Genomic DNA, 18760 nt, shown 5'->3' on the forward strand with positions numbered 1-18760 from the left:
GCTGCTAGCTCAAAATCGGTCTGGATGCAGGCAGGATCAAGCGGTCTGTTGAGTCTCTGCTGAACTTCATCCTTGAGCAATCGGAAGAGTCTGGAGTAGGTTGTTGTCTGGCGGTCCGGAAGAAGGGCGAAGATGAGGGGATATGTTGAGCTGCCACGTCTTGCATGGATGATGTATACTTGATTCCACAGTGCAGGACAGGCTGTGAAAGTTCCATCCATGTAGAGGTTGTCAGCTGACTGCAAGGCTTCAAGACTCTCTTGTGTTCCGAAGGCCAAGATCTTGTCGTCATGGCCGTCCGCAAACAGGAGGAATGGTCTACCATCTGCTGTCTGCGTCCAGGGATCTTGGAGGTCGACTTCTGATCTCGTCTGTGGTAAGACAGGAATCGTCTTCTGGCGGTGGCGGTACAGGGCACTGCTAACAGATGGAAAGGAGGGCATGGTACGTGTCTCGTCATCAGTCAGGTTGGTAAGCTCGTTGTTGTAGATGGTGCGCATCGGTATTGACTCCTCCCTGGCTCTCTTCCTCAGGTTGCTGACAAACCGGACCTTCTGGCTATCCTCTGGTGGGTGATTGTGTTCAGTCGTATTTCTTACCACATCGCCAACAGTTGTGACTCTTCCTTTGCATGTTGACTGCACACACTTCCAGTGTACACAGGTCTGTCGCTCAACATTCTTAGTGTGAAGATATCCATCCAACAGAACTTGACGGCTACCTCTCCGTGACATAACAAACTCAACATTGCGAAGACCAGCCATGTTGATGCCATGTTTGTTTCATGTCAGCACTTATATACTGTATGGAACAATCTCAATTTCCTGTATCATCTCCACGTTTTATTTCTCTCAACTTCTCAACATTGTAATATATGTAACATTAAAGTGCACTATAACAACTTTTCTTAACAACATTTAGCAATCACAACACTTTTCCAATTGTATGTTTCTTCTACTCAGGGTTGAGGTTTGTTTTCATCATGAGACCACTAATTTCCTTGCCACAAAAGACTAATCACATTTATGCATCCCTTGATCTCATCTATGCTCCATGCACTAATCCCTCTTTAGGATTAGTCTATTATATCAGACAGGTAAATGCTAGGTGTTGTTTTAACTAGCTGTAGGGGTACTGGAGTGTAGGGGTAGTGGCATGTAGGGGTTATGGGTGTGAACCACGGTACTCGATATTCGATACACTGTACACGGTACACGGTACTCGATAGTCGATACACTGGCCACGGTACTCGATAGTCGATACACTGTACACGGTACTCGATAGTCGATTCACTGTACATGGTACACGGTAGTCGATACACTGTACACGGTACACGGTACTCAATAGTCAATACACTGTACACGGTACTCGATACACTGTACACGGTACACGGTACTCGATTGGCGATACACTGTACACGGTACACTATACATTTTCCTCCGGGAGAAAAACCTACCCCTGTCCGCTGTGATCTGGGTCGTCAGGTATTGCTCGGAGGAATGGCGGCTCAACTTCTTCATCACTTCGACTCTCTTCCGTTCGTGTTTTGGTATTAATTCATAACCAAAGGACCGGTAAATTGCGCCACTGCCAAGAAATGAGATTATTTTACATATACAAAACTGTTGCAATATATGATAAGCTTCATATTCTGTTAAAGAGTCTGTATTCGCTAGACGAAGGTATTTAAAGGCCGGTAATGATACGAGATAGTGGTTTAACTGGACGTGTATACCGCCATGTTTCAGTGACTCAAACGATCACCCTTGGTACGGACAATGATCACTTCTGGTTTCCATGATTAGTTTAAGACCATGTAAGGCATGGATCCGGTGGTTCCAATCTACCTGGTTGACTGAGTCAGTGTACCATGAGTGAGTGAGTGAGTTTAGTTGCTGCACTCAGCAATATTCCAGCTATATGGCAGCGGTCTGTAAATAATCGAGTCTGGACCAAACAATCCAGTGATCAACAGCATGAGCATCGATCTGCGCGTTTGGGAACCGATGACATGTGTCAACCAAGTCAGCGAGCCTGACCACCCGATCCCGTTAGTCGCCTCTTACGACAAGCATAGTCGCCTTAAGTAGCAAGCATGGGTTGCTGAAGACCTATTCTACCCCGTATCTTCACGGGTCCAGTGTACCATGACTAATTCCATATAAGGGTGGGACCTGGTGGTTCCAATCTCTCCGTTTGACTGAGTCAGTGTACCATGACTATGTGAATTGTTGTTATCAGCCATTTGTTTGTTCAAATGTTGTTCTATACCCAGGCCTTGCTAGATATACATAAACATTACTGTCTTGCTTCAGGTATGTTATGTCGTGAGCAGGTGGTGTTTGTAGGTAGCATATTAATGCCACGTTCATTTACATGCTGTCTAATTCTACACGTCATTCTTCGGGCCTGATACATTAAATACAAGGAATATAGAGAGCACTTACCAGTTGTAAAAAATAACTGCCATTGTTATACAGAGGATGAGGAGAAGGATGGCCACTGTGCAGCTGGCGATCAAGTAGTTGAGCTCGGTTTCAGCGGCGATCACTGAAACACATTCACAGCTTACGTTATTGGGATCCTCTAGATGTTACCAGTGTCGTACTTTGCTGAATACCACCATGTTGGTATTGGGTGTATGTCAACATAACACATACACTGTCATACTTTGCTGAATACTGCCATGTTGGTGTTGGGTGTATGTCAACATAACACATACAGTGTCTTACTTTGCTGGATATAGCCATGTTGGTGTCGGGTGTATGTCAACATAACACATACGGTGTCATACTTTGCTGGATACTGCCATGTTGGTGTTGGGTGTATGTAAACATAACACATACACTGTCATACTTTGCTGGATATTGCCATGTTGGTGTTGGGTGTATGTCAACGTATCACAAACACTGTCATACTTTGCTGGATATTGCCATGTTGGTGTTGGGTGTATGTCAACATAACACATACGGTGTCATACTTTGCTGGATATTGACATGTTGGTGTTGGGTGTATGTCAACATTACACATACAGTGTCATACTTTGCTGGATATTGCCATGTTGGTATTGGGTGTATGTCAACATAACACATACAGTGTCATACTTTGCTGGATATTGCCATGTTGGTGTTGGGTGTATGTCAACATAACACATACACTGTCATACTTTGCTTGATATTGCCATGTTGGTGTTGGGTGTATGTCAACATAACACATACACTGTCATACTTTGCTTGATATTGCCATGTTGGTGTTGGGTGTATGTCAACATAACACATACACTGTCATACTTTGCTGAATACTGCCATGTTGGTGTTGGGTGTATGTCAACATAACACATACACTGTCATACTTTGCTGAATACTGCCATGTTGGTGTTTGGTGTATGTCAACATAACACATACACTGTCATACTTTGCTGGATACCGCCATTACGCGGAGTGATACTCAGGTCACGGTAACCACAATGCGGAAGTTTCCATAGTGACGTATAGTGTCAGATTTCATCAGTGTCATGAAACGGTTATGAAGTAAATACAGAACGTCACACCAGTGCCTTTATACCTAACGTGTTGAACTAAAAGATGTCATGGTTGGAGAGAAACAACGACTTCGAAGAACTATCTATAATGTGCTAGTTTGGCGTTCTGTATATTTGTTTAACGTCCTACAACAGGGGAGAAATGGGAGAAGTGACGGGGCCCCAAAACACGATAACATTCCCTGGGCCACAACCGAAAACATAATAACATGGTCAAGGTCCCACACCCAAACACGATAACATGGTCAAGGTCCCACATCCAAACACGATAACATGGTCAGTGTCCCACACCAAAACACGATAACATGGTCAGGGTCCCACACCAAAACATGATAACATGGTCAGGGTGCCACACCCAAACACGATAACATGGTCAGGGTGCCACACCCAAACACGATAACATGGTCAGTGTCCCACACCAAAACATGATAACATGGTCAGGGTGCCACACCCAAACACGATAACATGGTCAGTGTCCCACACCAAAACACGATAACATGGTCAGTGTCCCACACCAAAACACGATAACATGGTCAGGGTCCCACACCAAAACATGATAACATGGTCAGGGTGCCACACCCAAACACGATAACATGGTCAGGGTGCCACACCAAAACATAATAACATAGTCAGGGTGCCACACCCAAACATGATAACATAGTCAGGGTGCCACACCAAAACACGATAACATGGTCAGGGTCCCACACCCGAATACGATAACATGGTCAGTGTCCCACACCCAAACACGATAACATGGTCAGGGTCCCACACCCAAACATGATAACATGGTCAGGGTGCCACACCCAAACACGATAACATGGTCAGGGTCCCACACCCAAACACGATAACATGGTCAGTGTCCATCACCCACACCAAAACACGATAACATGGTCAGTGTCCCACACCAAAACACGATAACATGGTCAGGGTGCCACACCCAAACACGATAACATAGTCAGGGTGCCACACCCAAACACGATAACATGGTCAGTGTCCCACACCAAAACATGATAACATGGTCAGGGTGCCACACCGAAACACGATAACATGGTCAGTGTCCCACACCAAAACACGATAACATGGTCAGTGTCCCACACCAAAACACGATAACATGGTCAGGGTCCCACACCAAAACATGATAACATGGTCAGGGTGCCACACCCAAACACGATAACATGGTCAGGGTGCCACACCAAAACATAATAACATGGTCAGGGTGCCACACCCAAACATGATAACATAGTCAGGGTGCCACACCAAAACACGATAACATGGTCAGTGTCCCACACCCGAATACGATAACATGGTCAGTGTCCCACACCCAAACACGATAACATGGTCAGGGTCCCACACCCAAACACGATAACATGGTCAGGGTGCCACACCCAAACACGATAACATGGTCAGGGTGCCACACCCAAACACGATAACATGGTCAGTGTCCATTACCCACACCAAAACACGATAACATGGTCAGTGTCCCAAACCAAAGCACGATAACATGGTCAGTGTCCCACACCCGAACACGATAACATGGTCAGGGTCCCACACCCACACCAAAACACGATAACATGGTCAGGGTCCCACACCCAAACACGATAACATGGTCAGGGTCCCACACCAAAACACGATAACATGGTCAGGGTGCAACACCCAAACACGATAACATAGTCAGGGTGCCACACCCAAACACGATAACATGGTCAGTGTCCCAAACCAAAACATGATAACATGGTCAGGGTGCCACACCGAAACACGATAACATGGTCAGTGTCCCACACCAAAACACGATAACATGGTCAGTGTCCCACACCAAAACACGATAACATGGTCAGGGTCCCACACCAAAACATGATAACATGGTCAGGGTGCCACACCCAAACACGATAACATGGTCAGGGTGCCACACCAAAACTTAATAACATGGTCAGGGTGCCACACCCAAACATGATAACATAGTCAGGGTGCCACACCAAAACACGATAACATGGTCAGTGTCCCACACCCACACCAAAACACGATAACATGGTCAGGGTCCCACACCCAAACACGATAACATGGTCAGGGTCCCACACCCAAACACGATAACATGGTCAGGGTGCCACACCCAAACACGATAACATGGTCAGGGTGCCACACCCAAACACGATAACATGGTCAGTGTCCATTACCCACACCAAAACACGATAACATGGTCAGTGTCCCAAACCAAAGCACGATAACATGGTCAGTGTCCCACACCCAAACACGATAACATGGTCATGGTGCCAGACCCAAACACGATAACATGGTGAGGGTCCCACACCAAAACACGATAACATGGTCAGTGTCCCACACCAAAACACGATAACATGGTCAGGGTCCCACACCCACACCAAAACACGATAACATGGTCAGGGTCCCACACCCAAACACGATAACATGGTCAGGGTCCCACACCAAAACACGATAACATGGTCAGGGTCCCACACCCAAACACAATAACATGGTCAGGGTGCCACACCCAAACATGATAACATGGTCAGTGTCCCAAACCAAAACATGATAACATGGTCAGTGTCCCACACCCAAACACGATAACATGGTCAGGGTGCCACACCCAAACACGATAACATGGTGAGGGTCCCACACCAAAACACGATAACATGGTCAGGGTCCGACACCAAAACATGATAACATGGTCAGGGTGCCACACCCAAACACGATAACATGGTGAGGGTCCCACACCAAAACACGATAACATGTCAGGGTGCCACACCCAAACACAATAACATGGTCAGTGTCCCACACCCAAACACGATAACATGGTCAGTGTCCCACTCCAAAACATGATAACATGGTCAGGGTGCCACACCCAAACACGATAACATGGTGAGGGTCCCACACCAAAACACGATAACAGAGTCAGGGTCCCACACCAAAACACGATACCATGGTCAGTGTCCCACACCAAAACACGATAACATGGTCAGTGTCCCACAACAAAACATAATAACATGGTCAGGGTCCCACACCAAAACATAAGAACATAGTCAGGGTGCCACACCCAAACATGATAACATAGTCAGGGTGCCACACCAAAACATAATAACATAGTCAGGGTGCCACACCCAAACATGATAACATAGTCAGGGTGCCACACCAAAACATAATAACATAGTCAGGGTGCCACACCAAAACATAATAACATAGTCAGGGTGCCACACCCAAAGATGATAACATAGTCAGGGTCCCACACCAAAACATAGTAACATGGTCAGGGTCCCAAATCAAAACATGATAACATATTCAGGGTGCCACACCCAAACACGATAACATGGTCAGGGTGCCACACCCAAACATGATAACATAGTCAGGGTGCCACACCCAAACACGATAACATGTCAGGGTGCCACAACCAAACACGATAACATGGTCAGTGTCCCACACCAAAACACGATAACATGGTCAGTGTCCCACATCAAAACATGATAACATGGTCAGGGTCCCACACCAAAACACGATAACATAGTCAGGGTACCACACCCAAACACGATAACATGGTCAGGGTGCCACACCCAAACACGATAACATGGTGAGGGTCCCACACCAAAACACGATAACATAGTCAGGGTCCCACACCAAAACACGATAACAGGCCTCGCCCTCTCTCAAATACCTCATACTATGTCTACACACTGATGACCCATTCAACACATGTATTCATAATTATTAACCCGTAATGTAGACATCAGCAGCCACGCCCTTTGACGTTAGAGAAATGTAGTTTCCGACCTGAACCTGGATACGGTTGTTTCCTAGCCAGACAAGTGTGTTCAATACGGAGTGTTTACCTGATGCTAGACTGCCCGTATTGTGGGACATGTGGATGGTACACCGCTCGTTCATCTTGTGTCCCAGCTCAATACAGAGGGCTGTGTGTCTCATAGCAGCCATAGAGACATAGTCCATATTACACTTGCTTACAGATGATTACATTATCAGTGCTCAAAATTTGACCAAACATATATTTGTACAATTTCATTTGATATACTTTGAATGTGAAAACGATCTCATAGTAACAAACTACTAAGCTTTTCCTGTGGGACATCTAGACTCGATTATTTTACAGACCGCCGTCATACAGCTGGGATATTGCTGAGTGCTGCATAAAACTAAACTCAGTGTGGATTATACATGACCAACTGTGTAACTGTAGAGTGATTCTTTGAGAGGCATTTTAGAAATTAATGAAAACCAAGTTCTATGGTGGTCAACTTCTTAATTGCAATGAGTGCAACGTTTCGGTGTAGGTACTAACACCGTTACCAACCTTGAGTTGAACCTGACTTCAACTGTAGACGATACATGATCAACTGTGTACCTGCAGAGAATACATGATCAACTGTGTACCTGTAGACGATACATGATCAAATGTGTACCTGTAGACGATACATGATCAACTGTGTATCTGTAGACGATACATGGTCAACTGTGTACCTAAAGACGACACATGATCAACTGTGAACCTGTAGACGATACAAGATCAACTGTGAACCTGTAGACGATACATGATCAACTGTGAACCTGTAGACGATACAAGATCAACTGTGTACCTGTAGACGATACATGATCAACTGTGTACCTGAAGACGACACATGACCAACTTTGTACCTGAAGACGATACATGATGAGCTGTGTACCTGTAGACGATACATGATCAACTGTGTACCTGTAGACGATACATGATGAACTGTGTACCTGTAGACGATACATGATCAACTGTGTACCTGTAGACGATACAAGATGAACTGTGAACCTGTAGACGATACATGATCAACTGTGTATCTGTAGACGATACATGGTCAACTGTGTACCTAAAGACGATACATGATCAACTGTGAACCTGTAGACGATACAAGATCAACTGTGAACCTGTAGACGATACAAGATCAACTGTGTAGCTGAAGAATATACATGATCAACTGTGTACCTGAAGACGATACATGATGAACTGTGTACCTGTAGACGATACATGATCAACTGTGTACCTGTAGACGATACATGATCAACTGTGTACCTGTAGACGATACAAGATCAACTGTGTACCTGTAGACGATACAAGATCAACTGCGTACCTGTAGAGGATACAAGATCAACTGTGTACCTGTAGACAATACATGATCAACTGTGTACCTGTAGACGATACATGATCAACTGTGTACCTGCAGACGATACATGATCAACTGTGTATCTGTAGACGATACATGGTCAACTGTGTACCTAAAGACGATAAATGATCAACTGTGTACCTGAAGACGGTACATGATGAACTGTGTACCTGTAGACGATACATGATCAACTGTGAACCTGTAGACGATACATGATGAACTGTGTACCTGAAGACGATACATGATCAACTGTGTACCTGAAGACGATACAAGATCAACTGTGTAGCTGAAGAATATACATGATCAACTGTGTACCTGAAGACGATACATGATGAACTGTGTACCTGTAGACGATACATGATCAACTGTGTACCTGTAGACGATACATGATGAACTGTGTACCTGTAGACGATACATGATCAACTGTGTACCTGTAGACGATACATGATCAACTGTGTACCTGTAGACGATACAAGATCAACTGTGTACCTGTAGACGATACATGATCAACTGTGTACCTGTAGACAATACAAGATCAACTGTGAACCTGTAGACGATACAAGACCAACTGCGTAGCTGTAGACGATACATGATCAACTGTGTACCTGTAGACGATACATGATCAACTATGTACCTGTAGACGATACATGATCAACTGTGAACCTGTAGACGATACAAGATCAACTGTGTACCTGTAGACGATACATGATCAACTGTGTACCTGAAGACGATACATGACCAACTGCGTACCTGAAGACGATACATGATGAACTGTGTACCTGTAGACGATACATGATCAACTGTGTACCTGAAGACGATACATGACCAACTGCGTACCTGAAGACGATACATGATCAACTATGTACCTGTAGACGATACAAGATCAACTGTGTACCTGTAGACGATACATGATCAACTGTGTACCTGAAGACGATACATGACCAACTGCGTACCTGAAGACGATACATGATGAACTGTGTACCTGTAGACGATACATGATCAACTGTGTACCTGTAGACGATACAAGATCAACTGTGTAGCTGAAGAATATACATGATCAACTGTGTGTACCTGTAGACGATACATGATCAACTGTGTAACTGTAGGCGACATATCTCGCCCTCAGGCTGGGGAATGCGCGTCTTCGTTTATGCTTTGTTTATGGGTACGTGTCATGTTTTTCTGTGTAGTTGTGTGTATAACAATCCGCCATGCTCGTCAGCTGTCGTAACTGTCACACCTAGGAGGTGTATTTTACGGGCTGTCCGACGTGCTGCCCACCATATACCCTGACGGTATTTCCCAACTGTATATCTATATGACCACCATCCAAACATTCAACAAACATTCCGTGTTCACGAAATACAAAAGGATCATGTAATAATCCTGTAGCGTCTTGCCTACAACTGTACACATTTTCAATCCAATGAAATGAAAACAATCAACTTTTGTGTAACAAAGAATCAATGTTATTGAAGGTAAAAATTGTTTGCGTGATTTACAGTTATTGTAAAGCCATGTTGTGGAGGTTCGGAGATATTGCGATACGCAAGTCAGGCAACAATGACGCAACTTCCTAATCGACTTCACCGACTGTACTTGACAATATCTCAAATCCCCCCTGCTCTTACATAATTGACGGCAATTATCTGCTGTGAGTGAACGTGGTTGCAGCAAGGTGTTCAGGGGCGCCAGGCGTGATAACCTGGTCAATTAACTCACGTTTTGTAGATATACCTTTTTTGCCAGATGTGGACAACAAAAGATTTATATCACTATTACGCAATTCCTTGAGGCGTATCCATTCACCCTGGTATATAGTTGTTTATAAGGTAAAAGAATGCCAACGGCAATTTGAAAGATAAAACCAACGAATTCCAATATCCATTATAACATGGTGACATGATTCAATTGATACTGAGTAAACAGATCATCAGGATAAGCAGGGTAACCGGACTTGACATGTATGTGTACTCCTGTTGCCGGGTGACGACAGTACACCGAGACAGTGGTGTATCGGGGATCACAGACCTCCGCGGACACCCAGTCCAGTTTATATATATACTGTACGCTCGGTATTCTCATCACTTTCTTTATATATATATATATATATATATATCCTGAAACAAATATATCCAAGAAAGCCCATGCAAATCTAGAATTTGTGGCAAGTCCAGATTTCCACAGTTTCAAAATAAAGAAGGTGTCTGGGTTCCTTTTCATTATAGTATGTGATTATATTTTCATGAACAGTATTTTTCTGTAAAATATGTTCATTTCAGAAACTAGATGTTAGTCTAGCTGTGGTGCTGAAACATCTGATGCTGACATCCTCAAACTATGGATCATCACTGTCGGGAACATACAGAATGAGCAGTCACAGCCCAAACCCCACTTACACAACATCCCCACCATACTGGGATACGTTTACAAGCCACAAATACAGATGGAAGGTTTGTTAGTCGCTTAGTGCCGTGTGTATAGCGAGTGAGTGAGTAAGTGAGTATGGTTTTGGCAATATTCCAGCAATACCACGGCGGGGACACCAGAAATGGGCTTCACACAATGTACCCACGCCAGGAATCGAACCCAGGTCTTCTGCGTGACGAGCGGACGCTGTAACCACTAGTGTACCCCACCGCCCCGCCGTGTGTATAAACGTGCTGTTATGACTAACAGTATTTCTATGATACAGGACACGGGTTGGCAAGGACAGTCCTGTATATTCAGACAAACCTTAACGACTAAGTATCGCATCGCATGTGGATTATCCGCTAAAAACATAAAAACACCCCATTTCTAAAACACGAGAGGTCGTGGGGGTATTTATGGGTCTTTCCCACATTGGGACCTTAACACGTTCAGCACAGGACAAGGAACGTACAGGTGTAGTAACCGGTGTAGTTTGATATGGATACTCCACTCTGACACAGTGCACTAACTCCGGGTGGACCAGTAGTCCGTCCATCTAATGCCGAGCGCAAGGCAGAGCAATAACAAGCACCATCTCTCTGCAGGATCCGCGATGCTTGCGACTAGTGCATGCCGCACCTTTGTGCAACTTACATTCCTCCGAACTCCTTCATACAGCCAGTTTACAGCGGATGTACTGTCAGGATAAACGAGAGTCAATAAATGTGCCCACACGTTTCTGACAGTCAGCTCACCTCACCAGGTATTAGGTGTGAAGTATCTCTCTCGTCGTGCAGCTCTTGGCCGGCTTGACTCGGTGGTGGTGGGTACGGTTAAGTGAAGAATTGCAATCATAATTGTTCGTAACATGTTGCCAAGTTGTCTTTCAGTTAAAGACGAATTCAATAAACAGTTAAGTTTTCCATGATGATTATTTTTTGCCTGTCCATTTCACACCGAGCCAAACAGGACTGTGGTGAACAGACGTTACTTGGAGTCATCAACTCTAGCCTGTAACCCTGTCCTTTCCCTTATTGGAAATAGTGAAACATGTCTCTCTGAACCCCAGCTGAGTCAGACCGTGGTCTGCCAGGACCGTCTCCCATATCCGTGGTATATTTACTCATATACACGCACACTCCGACACCACCTTATGACTGTGACGTCACCAACATTCATTCATATGTGCACTGTCAACTGTCATACCCGCCTGCAGCTACAGGGTCGTAAGACTGTTACATCACTACAATGCGGTGGTTATGACGCCTTTTACTGTTTGGGGATATTGTTTGAGGACAAGGAAATAGTGAACCAGCAGTTTAAATACTTTTCCCCATTGATCCCATGGGTGTTGATCTTTCTGTGAGGCACTATGGGCTTTTCAGAGCATGGTAGTATTCTTAAAATATGGCCATCAATCATGGTCTCGTAGAATACACTGAGGTACATTACATGACTATAAGGTTGTGTAGACATTGCAATACAGCTAGATGGGGGATTGAAAACTGCCTCGGTTTATACCAGTACTGCCTCGTATTATACCAGTATTACCACGTATCATTTCAGTACTGCCACATAGCCCGGCTCGTGACCACTAGACAGGTTCCTGAGTGTGACCACTAGACAGGTTCCTGAGTGTGACCACTAGACAGGTTCTTCAGTGTGACCACTAGACAGGTTCCTGAGTGTGAGCACTGGACAGGTTCCTGAGTGTGACCACTAGACAGTTTCTTTAGTGTGACCACTAGACAGGTTCCTGAGTGTGACCACTAGACAGGTTTCTGAGTGTGACCACTAGACAGGTTCCTGAGTGTGACCACTTGACAGATTCTTCAGTGTGACCACTAGACAGGTTCCTGAGTGTGACCACTTGACAGGTTCTTCAGAGTGACCACTAGACAGGTTCCTGAGTGTGACCACTAGACAGGTTCCTGAGTGTGACCACTAGACAGGTCCCTGAGTGTGACCACTAGACAGGTTCCTGAGTGTGACCACTAGACAGGTTTCTGAGTGTGACCACTAGACAGGTTCCTGAGTGTGACCATTTGACAGGTTCTTCAGTGTGACCACTAGACAGGTTCCTGAGTGTGACCACTTGACAGGTTCTTCATAGTCACCACTAGACAGTTTCTTCAGTCTGACCACTAGACGGTTTCTTCAGTCTGACCACTAGACAGTTTCTTCAGTCTGACCACTAGACAGATTCTTCAGTGTTACCACTAGGCCAACGCCCGAGACCCACGATTACCGAACTCTAACACATGTTACAAAATGTATGCCAAAACATGTTCGACAGCTGTATAACCACTTGACACGGAACCTTCGTTCACTGAAGTACACAGTATGCAGCGGCTAATTGTGTACCTGGGGTATTTGTATTTCAAATGTGTATCTTGTTCAAGCGGACCTTCTTTAACCTTTTTTAGGCCAACAAGGATTGAATCGGGTTTCACGCACAGATGGGATTGCACTTCCTTGTTGAGGCAGAACATTGTTTACAGACAATGCTGCACATTGTGCTGCCGTGAGGGAACTTGTGTCCTTCAAGGGATTCACCGGATTGTCTTTCTCAAAGGGTGCACTATCAACATGTCTTCTTTATAGCATTGTCCATGCAAGCGGTGTACATGGAAATGTTTGTGACCAAGCAGATCGAATGTTCTCGGGGTTCTTCAAACCGGAGTAGTGTTGCAGCACATATCGCGAGGCTATAGTGAGGCTTCATATCGTAGTTTGAGGGGCATCAAAGCTGCCGTATATCACGGTATTAGGATACAACATGCTAGGCCATGTCATAATCTATTTTGTATTACCTCACACACAAATGTCGCTTTCTGATTGGCTCAGCGCTCTTCTAATATTTTCAATGTACAATGTTACAAGCGAGTAACATTTTCTGTGTTACCCGCTGGGAATGCCGAATAGTGAGAATTCATTTGGTACTTCTTGTTAGTAATTCTTTATCTCGAATAATTGAGTCACATATGACGTACGGAAATTACCGATATTTTGCGAATGCAAATCGATGAAAGGGAGATAACACTAAAGTTTGTTTTTCTTGTCGTCTGTCATTGTCGGTATTGGCTAATTGCCTAACACTGGTGCTCCTTATTATGGTTCGATACCCGTGCTTCAAACAGATAAAAAAATTCATTTATCTTCGGTAAGATAAATACGGTGTTCACAGGACCCCCTCGGGGCCCATGGGTTGATGTACCCTCAATGTTTGTTTATGTTTGCGTTAGGGACAACAGGGCGTGATGAGGAGAACTGTCACGTGCGTCAAGGCCGACAGGGCGTGATGAGGAGTACTGTCACGTGCGTCAAGACCAACAGGGTCTGATGAGGAGAACTGTCACATGCGTCAAGGCCGACAGGGCGTGATGAGGAGTACTGTCACGTGCGTCAAGACCAACAGGGTCTGATGAGGAGTACTGTCACATGCGTCAAGGCCGACAGGGCGTGATGAGGAGTACTGTCACGTGCGTCAAGCCAACAGGGCGTGATGAGAAGTACTGTCACCTCCGTCAAGTTGAATCAGCTAACGTTTACACACCTACTTCCGTCATACACGTCTCGGTAGACCTTTTCGGTCTTTATTCGGTTATTATCTTCCACTATATTGTATACACAACGATAACATTACGTATCAAAGCAAAAACGAATTGTGATATGATAATGATAGCATTCAAACCTACCAACAAAGCATATAACACTATCGTCTATTCCACTGTAAACAACACTCACTACACCAGCGTGTTTAGTAATAACATAATACATTATCTCGGCCCTTTGTACTTTGTTAAGTGGGTGAGTGAGTTAGGTTTTACGCCTCACTCAGCAATATTCCAACTATATGGCGGCGGTCTGTAAATAATGAAGTCTGGACCAGACAATCCAGTGATCAACAACATGAGCATCGATCTACGGTATACGATGCGATGACGCGTGTCAGCCAAGTCAGCGAGCCTGACCACCCGATCCCGTTAGTTGCCTCTTACGACAAGCATGGGTTACTGAAGATCAATTCTAACCCGGATCTTCACGGGTTGTAGTTTGTTAAGTACTGGGTAGTATTGTCTTTATCAACACCATTTGAAAGTAGAGGGTAAACTGGTACAATTAAACATTGTTTTCATTTAAAACTTATATATATAGTTATACAAGTCAGTGTATAGGGAATTGTTTCATCATGACGTCCCTGGTAGTGGAATAACAGTCCCTGACCTATACAGGAGCTGTACCAGGACGTCGTCGTCACACACACAGGCTACATCCACTTAATGGACATCGTCCATAGATAGTATTCTAGCGGGAAACAATAAGATTCTGAACAGTATTATTATCATCTGTCTGATTCTCCTATCTTTGTTCAAACAGAGACCATATAATAGACTATTATATGGTTTCTGGTTCAAGGGATCATATTTCCAGACTTATAAATCTATATATCACGCCCGGTGAAGCTTTGAAAGCTGCAATCATGTTGTGTACACATGTATATACAGTGTGTACCGTGTTGGCCATACCGGCTACGGCGGGAGCAGAAACTGCCTGGCCCCATGTTGACCCGACTGGGTGGATCTACAGCCCCAGTATGGTATGTATGTAGGTCAGCTTTTGATCATACTGAGAATATGCTTGTTCAATGCAAAACGTTTTCAATGCCTAAAGTCCCGAGAAGGGAATGTACACTGCGTTGAATGACTAATCTGAAATAGTTCATATCAAATTCAAACAACATATTCGAAACAACAAAAAATATATCACGTATTTACAGCCCGATTGTTTCCAATTGAAAACGATAAATTGCAAATTAACTCAAAATCGGGGAGAGTCTATGAAAATTCCATACTGTACCCTGCACCCAACAATATCTGCTGCCTATTATTTTTGTACCCATCATTGGACAAAGTTGTTGACGAAACTATCATGTTGTTAGGTGCACAATTGGACACTTTTAACGGAGGGGGCACAACAGTAGGAGGAACAGCCCAAACACGTCCTGCACGTGCTACAAAGTGTACGGTATTGTACACTCACAAACATGAAGCAGACAGAAGAAAACAGTTGTATGATATTAATAAATGCTTGAAACGACCGTTTGAAGCTAAGCTCTTGGTATGTCTATTAAGAAGCTGAAAAATGTTGTCCGTCGACGGGATTCTGGAAATCAGGCCATTGGTTGATAAATTAGACAGTTTTTAATAAAATAAATGAGACGTAAAATTGTTCATCTGATTTTTTTAAATGTACGTGCCACTAAGACTGTTGAAGGAATACCCTGAAAGTGAACCTGTGAATGATACTAGAATGAGTGTACTTGTGTTAGATATATACATCACATATGACCCTGTGATCTGGAGGTACTGGTATGTCGGTTACTCCTGTGTATATGGACTCCGGGTCAAGTCAGGACTCATTATCCAGGCATGTCTGTCAACTACCCGCCGCAGGCAATGGTCCTTTATCTTAAAATGTCTTTGTAGTTGCCACGCTTCATCAAGCATGTCTATATGTGTCAAAGGAAACCCTGGTTTATGAGGGGAATTTACAACTCCTCTAGCAGATCTAGAGTGATATAGCTTGGACACTAGCGCAATATACACTAATTATACAGTGACCACGAGTCTCTAAAAATAGATATATATTCAATTTGTGACATTTTAAACTGTCAAGTCGTCGTCTTCCTGTTGAAACTGGAAGATGGTTCAATATCGATTATAATTGTAGAAAATGTACTTTGTGCACCTTAAATGTACTAGAGATGAGTACCACTACCTGTTTAACTGTCAATATTTTAACGAAAGAAGAAAAAGGTTTATTCCCAAAAGGTTCATTACAATATGATTCATATATTTCAAACAAAACAATGTATCCACCTAAATAAGATTGTCCATATTTTGCCGCCATGAGCTATGTAGATTCAGATACATACTCCTTCAATACATTATTCATGCATATACTTAGCCATGTATACACCCGTATACAATTATTTTATATCTCTTCATGCTACATTGTAGTCTTGAGTGAATACAGTAAGGTAAATCAGGGTGGGTTTGTTAGAGGATTTGTTGCTTCAGTGCAATCACATACTGATTGTTTGATACAGACAGTGTCTGTGGGCAAGTACATATTCACTGTTCTAAATATACAAACTTATAACACACAGGCACACACATGGAGAAAATATTTCTTCCGTTTTGAAATATTTCAACAGCATGTCGCTGTCCAGATCGTGGTCGATCGTTTCAACACAACAAAACCCGGAGTATTTATAGTTCACGTGTCAGGTCTACACCCGTTCGTGAATGAACCACCAGTTCGGTCCACCATGACGAATCTGGTTTAGGAGCTGACAGCCTTCAGTTGGAACTCACGATTTGTGGCAGTTATTTCCCGAGTGTGTGTAAAACACGCACTATAAAGTGTGGGCTCCCTATAAACTGACCCGTGTAGGAGCGACAGTGTATGTACATTAATAACCGAACACCGACAGCAGGACAGTGTTGATGGGAGTCAATAACGTCAGGGTCTCGCCTATAACAAAACCGGTTACTGGTTCCCTTTCACTGCACTAACACAATAGGCAACAAGTGCAGGCAACTAATAGAGAGGTATTTAGCGCTATAACGAGGCCGGTATAACAGTAGGACACGTACTTCCTACAAACACAACTTTTAAGAACGGAGAAAGAAAAATAGCGAAGATTTTACAGTTGGGTTAATCGTTATTTCCCGTGTGCTGTGAGCGATCATATATAGGTCATGTATATCGGGTTAATGTTAATATGGTCGGTTGGAGCAACTACACATACCCCGACTGTCACCATCTCAACACACCTGCCATGTTTCGTCATATATACACATTTCAGTAAGTTATACTGTAGTTATACTGTACTGTAGTGTGTAGCGTGTAACATGTTGACAGGCGTTGTCCACGACTGTCACTGAAACCTACAACATCCTGGTTGATAATGTACATAATAAACATCGATAAACGTCGATAAACAAAACACCACTCACCTGGAATCAATGTTAAGAAGACTACCATCGTCTCACTCAGTAGAGATGCCATTGTGATCCTTCTGGGTACAATCCTAGTTTGTAATATCAGCACCCGGCCAGTCCTCCGTCCCAGTCTGTTCTCAGCACTGAGATCACCGTCGTACTGTCACTCTAGCGTGGTCGCAGTGGGCCGCGGGTTGGGTTACCTGTGTCGCCGCGCAGCTACCTGTCCCCTGAGTGGGATGGATGTGTCGGGGAGTTAAGCTGATTGGTCCACTTATACACGGATTTCGTAAACTTGGAAATATCCCAGATATAAATTACCTGTTACGTCAGTCCTATTGCTTGAAACAGATGTCTAATTTGTGGATGGAACGTTTTCTATATGATCGTGATACAGTTGTCGATTGTGTATGTTTCCCATATATTTGTTTACTTTCAATGTGTTTAATATATTCGTTAACTATTCGGCGTAAATATTTTGAATATTTCATTCAGACTGTGTATGTTGCCCTATTTATATTGTGTGCCTCTTTACCACTGTAGGACTAGCTTCAAGTCACGTGATGTACATAACGGCATATTACGTGCACACATCATCAGGTGGCTTTGTGTTATTTACGGAAGTATCGTCTGTAATACTGAACTCC

The 18760-nt window shown here is 43.9% G+C and overlaps 1 protein-coding gene across 1 annotated transcript; it reads right to left on the reverse strand.

The window, feature by feature from the left end:
- Positions 1-1340: 1340 nt before the first annotated feature.
- On the reverse strand, positions 1341-18368 carry LOC124264047. Its single transcript, XM_046698765.1, has 3 exons — positions 18129-18368; positions 2448-2550; positions 1341-1587 (listed from the first exon to the last, which is right to left on the reverse strand). The coding sequence occupies exons 1-3, from the start codon at positions 18178-18180 to the stop codon at positions 1341-1343; spliced, it is 402 nt and encodes a 133-aa protein (XP_046554721.1). The 5' UTR covers positions 18181-18368.
- Positions 18369-18760: the final 392 nt, after the last annotated feature.

This window comes from Haliotis rubra, unplaced genomic scaffold (assembly GCF_003918875.1).
Source record: "Haliotis rubra isolate DU_JTF1 unplaced genomic scaffold, ASM391887v1 Scf905, whole genome shotgun sequence".
In the NCBI taxonomy this organism is placed as follows: domain Eukaryota; kingdom Metazoa; phylum Mollusca; class Gastropoda; order Lepetellida; family Haliotidae; genus Haliotis; species Haliotis rubra.

Bases quoted from the DNA above. Each gene is read 5' to 3' on its own strand.
- LOC124264047 (XM_046698765.1), bottom strand. From the start codon at position 18,180: ATGGCATCTCTACTGAGTGAGACGATGGTAGTCTTCTTAACATTGATT. The intron at 2,551-18,128 runs GTGAGTGGTGTT...AATGTGTTTCAG, and splicing joins CTTCTTAACATTGATTCCAG to TGATCGCCGCTGAAACCGAG. The intron at 1,588-2,447 runs GTAAGTGCTCTC...ATTTCTTGGCAG, and splicing joins GCAGTTATTTTTTACAACTG to TGGCGCAATTTACCGGTCCT.